Source organism: Vicia villosa, unplaced genomic scaffold, assembly GCF_029867415.1.
Source record: "Vicia villosa cultivar HV-30 ecotype Madison, WI unplaced genomic scaffold, Vvil1.0 ctg.000025F_1_1, whole genome shotgun sequence".
Taxonomy (NCBI): Eukaryota; Viridiplantae; Streptophyta; class Magnoliopsida; order Fabales; family Fabaceae; genus Vicia; species Vicia villosa.
In genome coordinates this window covers 1172533-1179404 of record NW_026704957.1, presented here as the reverse complement: position 1 = coordinate 1179404, position 6872 = coordinate 1172533, and the positions used below count along the sequence as shown (strand labels likewise).

The 6872-nt window shown below is 34.9% G+C and overlaps 1 protein-coding gene across 2 annotated transcripts; it reads right to left on the bottom strand.

Moving 5' to 3' along the window:
- Positions 1-2107: 2107 nt before the first annotated feature.
- On the bottom strand, positions 2108-6098 carry LOC131622219 (stomatal closure-related actin-binding protein 2-like). Of its 2 annotated transcripts, none has more exons than XM_058893244.1 (13): positions 5898-6098; positions 5026-5330; positions 4667-4795; positions 4358-4450; positions 4105-4245; positions 3832-3900; positions 3663-3746; positions 3378-3558; positions 3140-3253; positions 2924-2982; positions 2685-2819; positions 2445-2594; positions 2108-2357 (listed from the first exon to the last, which is right to left on the bottom strand). In XM_058893244.1, exons 2-13 carry the CDS (start codon positions 5308-5310, stop codon positions 2325-2327), a joined length of 1473 nt encoding a protein of 490 aa, XP_058749227.1. In that variant the 5' UTR covers positions 5311-5330; positions 5898-6098; the 3' UTR covers positions 2108-2324. The 2 variants fall into 2 exon arrangements, with proteins under 2 accessions (XP_058749227.1, XP_058749226.1); XM_058893243.1 differs by having other exon boundaries at positions 5026-5327.
- Between the last annotated feature and the right edge of the window lie 774 nt (positions 6099-6872).

Below are 6872 nucleotides of genomic sequence, written 5' to 3'. Positions count from 1 at the left end.
GAGAGGTCTGTGTGACCTAAAAACATAGCATAGAGGTAATAGGCATTAACAGTGTCAATTTCATCAAACTAGAGGATAATCCACCCTTCATTAAGGACACGCCTAGACCTGACGAATTCAATGATGGTGGCGTTAGGCTGACCATCTTGAGTGAAACCCTTCTCTCCCTGATAGTTGCTCTATACAATCTTGTCCTCAATTTAAACACCATACTCAATCATTATTATCATAGTGTTTGTTGGTACTAAGAAATTTGCAAAAGTCTACTTTTGCCACTTATTGTTTTTCGACAATGATATTTACAAGAGAATTTTGGGCATCTTCTACTTTTGCAATTTCTACCTTTTACTCATTTATTTCTTCTGCTATATGAAAAAGAGCAGAATTTTCTTTGTTTGTTTGGAGCGTTAGCTCCATCACTGCCAACATTTAGAGCACGATTTCTCAAGGATTTCACTGCCTCGGGTAAATTCTCAATTTCTGGAGTTCCTACAACATCACAATGCTTCTCAATAAAAATAACCACCTATAGGAATCTTCGCAACTGTCAAATTGTGGCATGTCCATTTCCCCTATTGTGATTTTCTTACTTCAAATCAGAATTCTTCTGATAACGGTGATAGAAATCGGTACCAAAATACAAATTAATGGTAGAAATTGACTTTTATTTATGGTAGAATATGGTTACAACATACACATAATTACAAACACTAAAGAATATAGGGTTAAATTTGTTTTTAGTCCTTGTAAATATTCCAAAATCCAGTTTTAGTCCCTAGAACATTTTTATTCAAAGAATGATCCATGTAAAGTTTTCTGTCCCTATTATTAGTCCCTGCCGTCTATTTCATTTAACGGATACTTACGTGGTGACTGAGTTGGATTTTTTAATTATAAAAATAAATAATGATGCTTACACGTGTATTTTATATACTGATCCACTTAAAAATATGAAAATCACTTTCTTCACAAAGTTACGCTTGCAAAAACTGAAAGGGGATAATGGATTTCTGAGAAACCCTAACGCTCATCTCACTACTGTGTCTTGCTTCCAGGTTCATTATCCATGGGTACATGCTTGAACATGGAATGATGTTAAAATTAAGCTTTGTTTGGATTGATGGAATCGGATGGAGCGGAGCGGAATGGAATGGAATAAAATGATATTCCATTGTTTGGATAATTTAAAAACGGATGGAGCGGAGCAGAAAGGAGTGGTATGGATTCCATTCCATTCCATCACTTACCACCATATTCCTTCCCCTCCGATTTGGGTGGAATGAATAATTTGTCTTATTATGTTCTAAGATTTCCAAACAATGGAATGGTACATTCGTTCCGCTCCGTTCCACTCCGCTCCATCTCACTCCGCTCCATTCCATTCCGCTCCGTTCATTTCGTGATATCCAACTCCTAAACCAACCAAATTACAAAATACTTAATCTTCACCCTTTTCCCTTTCACCCTATATTTATAATTCTGACTACCTAAAACAATTCTACATACCCAACATTTAATAATAATAAAATAAAATGCCTATTACTAACAACACTTTATCTTCCGTAAGGATGTAAGTTGATATTCATGGAAACGCATACTACGATATTTGCGTCCGTCCCGTTGGATAAATTGATATCCATGGAATAGATACTACGAAATCTTTTATTTAAAAAATTTCTCTCAAAGTATGATATAATAAAGTGATTTTTAGTAAATAATGAATCCCAACACATTATTGTAGTCAAATTACTTCAATTTAATAAGATTCATTCATTTTCAATAAAAGGTAAAACCTTTGAAAAATTGAGTGCTTTCTTTGGAGTGGAATATTTTCCATACACTAGTGAGGAAAGGAAACCATATGTGAAAGGATCCCATCAATATTGCTTTCTATTTTGATTTATAAGCAGTATTCACCTCAGCCGCTCATCCTTATAACTGACTACTTGCTTCCAATCTTAAGGCTGCTGCCATGGTATCATTGATATGCATTACAGCGTTTTCGAACTCGTTTGCGAAGCAGTTGTTGGTCACTTCAACAATTCGAGAGAGAGAAAAAAATACGCAGTTTGGCGCTAACTAGTAGGAATATGCAAACAAGCCACAGTGAACAAATGAACAAATAATTATAAAAACTTGATTTTGTTACAACATGATTAGGCAAATGAAAAAAAAACATGCCTAAAACAATGCAACCCAATTAGTGGAAACCCAATTACAAGTATGAAATCACACCTTAAACAAAACAAGCACACATGTATACTCACAGCAAGAATCTGATAAAACTCACTTTTGTTGGAAAACTCAATCAGTTAATTTTGCTGCTACACTAGATCATCTGGCCCGGCAAGAACAACCTGCCAAGTAAAAATTGCTACATTTAGTTTACATGAAAATCCAAAATGAATCGGTAGATAATCATGTTAGAGAAAGATGCATCATACATTGCAATCAAGAGCGTGTTTCCGTGCGATTATAATGGCAACATTTCTTTCTTTCTCTGATTCAAAGGTTAAGACAAATGATAGCCCTTTTCTTGCTTGCCAAAATAACGCCTTTGCTGCATTACCGATGTCACTTCTGACTCCGCATAGCTTGGGTTAAATAAAATGTTAGTTTAAGGAATATAGTCGTCAAATCGAGAACTAAGCATGGGAAAAATGAATACATGGATGAAATAGTACCTGCATTGTTGGGGAGTAAATCTCTCTAGCTTTTGTAATCCAGCCCCTACATAGCTTTATCCTCATTCTCCCCACATTGAATGAATGAGTAGAATGTGATGAGTGATCTTTTCCATTCATCTGAGAAATAACTACCTGCATAACACCAAATACAAACTTTGTAAGAATTGTTTCACCATAAAAGTTTTTTCTGCTAGGAAGAGTAAAATTATTGATTCTAAAGAGTATGGATAACATACATTAAAATCAGTATTGGATTTTCGGAGAAGTGTTTCCACATGGCTTCCGAGTCCTGCGACTGTTACACACAAGAAAGGTAGCTGTTAGCCTTTGTTTTCTACTTCTAGATACATCAATAAGTTCCAAAGATTACCGCATAACCATGACTATTCAAGCCAAAACCAAAATTTATATGGGAAAAAAAAACAGAAGATAAGGCCAATAATAAAACTAACCAGTTTGAATGGGATTAGTCGTTAGTGTGAGTTTCTTGCCATTGGATACAATGTCCACTTGTAACATTCTCCCAACATCAAGGGGGTCAGGAGCATACATTGATTTGTCGGCACCTGATAAATAAAGATGATACGCATATATTTTTTATGCCAAGACGTGCTATATTTTCACAGGCTAACAAATTTGAATAACGTAAGCTTATGGAAGATGTAAATTCAGGCATTAGAAGAACGGTACCTGAAATAACTTCCCTCCAGCTGCCTTCAGATGAGAGGCGATACCACTGAAACGAACATTTTGATACCTGCAGCACTTCATTTGAGCATGGCTTGACTTGCAAGTATGAACCCAAAGCTTCAGAACCGTCTAACTTATATGAATGAGATTTATTCTCCTTGTCCCACTTGCTCATTGTTAGCTATCATGGAGAAAAAGAAGTTATTGGAAGCAAAGCGTATTTGCGTATTAGTATTAGACTCTCTGAACAGTTAATCAAATAAGTAAAACAAGATACCAACTAACCTCTTTCTGAAGCTGAATTGAAAATATAGATTTTTCTTGAATTTGATCCCTTAGAGCACGGAGTTCATATTCCATGGCCATAACCTGAAATTGTTATAACATTTTCATAAAAAGAATAATCAGCTGCAAAATTACTGAGGAAGCGAAAAGCAATCTATAGATTCTATACCTTGCTTGGCTGATGCAATAATCTGATTCTTCTTGCCTCCTGAACCTCTTCTACTAGTCCATCCACATCCTGACCGTAAGAAACAACATATAATACATGCTTAATAGTTAACTTAACATGATAATAACCTCAATTTTTTCATATAAACTCATGCATGTGACTCTCTTATGCACATATACGCATATTTTAGTGCGTAGTGTTTAGTTATGGAATCGTTAATGCAAAATTGTGCATGTACAACCATAATTGTGTAATCAAACAGCATGTTAGAACCTGTGGTCTAGAAGCTTGAGTAGCTTTTTCTTGTTCCTCAAGTGCTTCGCCAATTCTCAGGACCACTGCTCTAGCACTCTCGATTTCGGCACAAGCAAAAGACTTCTCTTGATTAACCAGCTTTTTAGCATCTTCAGAAGCCTATAGAACAAATAATGGATCAGATTTCCTTTCAAGAAACATGAATCGTAATGTTTAAATGGAAGATTCTGTATGAATTTCGAAGAAGAAAAGTTTATATGTCAACAAAGACCTGTTTGAGAAAGTTCACGAGCTTTTTCACTTCAAACTTCTCTTGAATCAGTTCTCCTTCATTCTGAGTCAACTTAACAGCCAAAGCTTCCACCTGTGTGATCAATATATTTGAAGAAAAAGAAATAAGAACTTCCTCATGCACTGTAAGAGTCCTTAAAAAAACTGATATATGCTTTTAAATGAACGAGCTCGAAAACTAAAAATCTGGAAGACTCGACTTTTTCCAGCTACCGCAAAGAATGAAATAAGGCTTCAAACTATAAACAAAGTAATGTACTCAAGCATGGAGTAGCGTAAAATAACAAACCATTGAGATAGCTTTCTCCACATCCTCTTTATTTCTTCCCGTAAAACGGCCTTTCAAAGATTCTAATGCATCTCTTAGCTTTTTCAAAAGAACATGTCCTTCTAAAGATGGTAACTCTCTTAGCTTTGCCTGAATTCCATGAAAATAATCAATAAAAGTTGCGGGGGAAAATAAGACACTGTTGAGTACAAAATAAGAATCAAAGGATGAACTCGTGAAATGTGTCAAACTCTAACTCAACTAAGACTGTCCCGACAACAGAAGAGTGATACCGATCAAATACTTATTTAAATGGCTATTTCTATCAAGGAAAGGAAAATAATCAAAAGTAGGCCACAAATGAATATAAATAACGGAACCTCATTTGACAACTTAGCAGCTGCAGACAAGTTCTTGTCAAATTTACTAGCAAGGTCGCGAACTGAGATACGCTTGTTCTGGTCTAACAAATTAGAAGCTTCTTCTTCAATAACATCTTTCAACGAAGGACCGTGGTTATCCTCAGCAGGCTCTTGAAAAACTTGATGATCAGCTCCTAGTTTATACTTCGGAAAACTATTAGAAATGAAGCTCACATCGGCCGAAACAGGTGGAACCGCTTCCATTGGCATCTTGGTTTCAATTTCAGGACTAATCTTTGTCATGGTAAAAACAAAGGTGTCTGCTAAAAGAATAGATGCAACATAGTATCAAACATTCAGTTAAGCACATCATAAAAAGAAAAATCCATCACCGCGCAATTAGGCGTGGTTTAACCATAAAATGGCCTAATTGACATAAGTTCACTAAATGTAATTGAAGATTTAGCAGTTAATCATGATCTAACACTAAACTAAACCTAACCAGGGTTTGATTTCAATCATAATCAAGTATTTTTCTCTCTCTCTTAATTCTAGTGAAAAAGATGGATCAAGCACAATCAATATGTCAAAAAGCATTCTCAATTACCAAATCCATTTGAACAAAAGCTAGTTCATCTGACTCCAAGAAGAAGAAAAAAATACAAATCACAAAACATAGAGATCTACAAAACCATTAATAACCATCAATTTCTCAAATGCATACTAAATATTATCAATACCAAATCAACCTACATTCCAATTTCTTTCTTCATGTGAGATACCAATTTTCACTACACTTCAAATATTAGTTAAAGCAAGTTGAAAAAATAAAGTTGCATGCAAAAAAATGGAAATGCAGCATAGATAGAAAAAGAGATGAAAAAACTTACATAGAAAGTTAAAACATAGAGCCAAACAAAGCTTAAGCAGTTTCCATTAAGCAAGTTGATTAGTTGTTTTGTTGCAGAGAGTAAAGTTGAAGAGTTACAACAAGAAGAAGAACAAGAATAGAGAAAAAGAAAGAAAGATGATGAATGTGTAGAAGAAGAAGAATCTAAAGCATTACCATTAGCGTTACTTTATGAAAAGGTAAAAAAAAAAAAAACGAAAATAGAAAAGCTTAAAACCTGACTCATTTGTCTCCCCTCTCAACGACTTGAATCACTAACTTGCATCATTGTTACCGCTCCATACGGTGGGGTCCAGTGTGAACTCTCACGCGCCTTCATTACTGTAGGGTCTGCATTTATTAGGGCTTTATGTATCGCGTGGTGTGAAGACGCGCGCGTGCGCTTGGTCTGATGATAGTGTTGTACTGAGGTTTATTTTTTTCTCGTTGGTCTTTTACAGCGCGGACTGGGGTTTGGCGGGGTGTCGTTCTTTTGACTAGTGAGGTTACGGAAATGGCCTTTTGGTTTTGGTTTTATTTACGATGTGTGCCACCGGTGATTATGATGTTAATTTGTTGGAATAAGAAAATAAATATTTGATGGATACATACATCAATTAGATTATAAATTAAATTAGCGACAAAGACAAAGTGTTGGTTTGGTGTTTTTTAGTTATCCAACCGTGATAATGTGACAGTTTAAGACTATCCGTTTCATTATAAAATTTTTAGGAACTATAGTCTGAAATAAAATAGACGTAATTTGTTTATTATTGTAAATTTATTTATAGTTGAACCTCGGAGATGTGGGGGCCATTTTCTGCTAACCAAGCTTATATTACTTTTTGTTATGACTCTTGGACTCATAACTAGTAGTATTAATATACGGCACTCATATAATACATGGAGAGGTAGTAACATAAAAATTAATTATTTTTAGAAATAAATCAAAAAGTTATTGATTATATAATGTCAT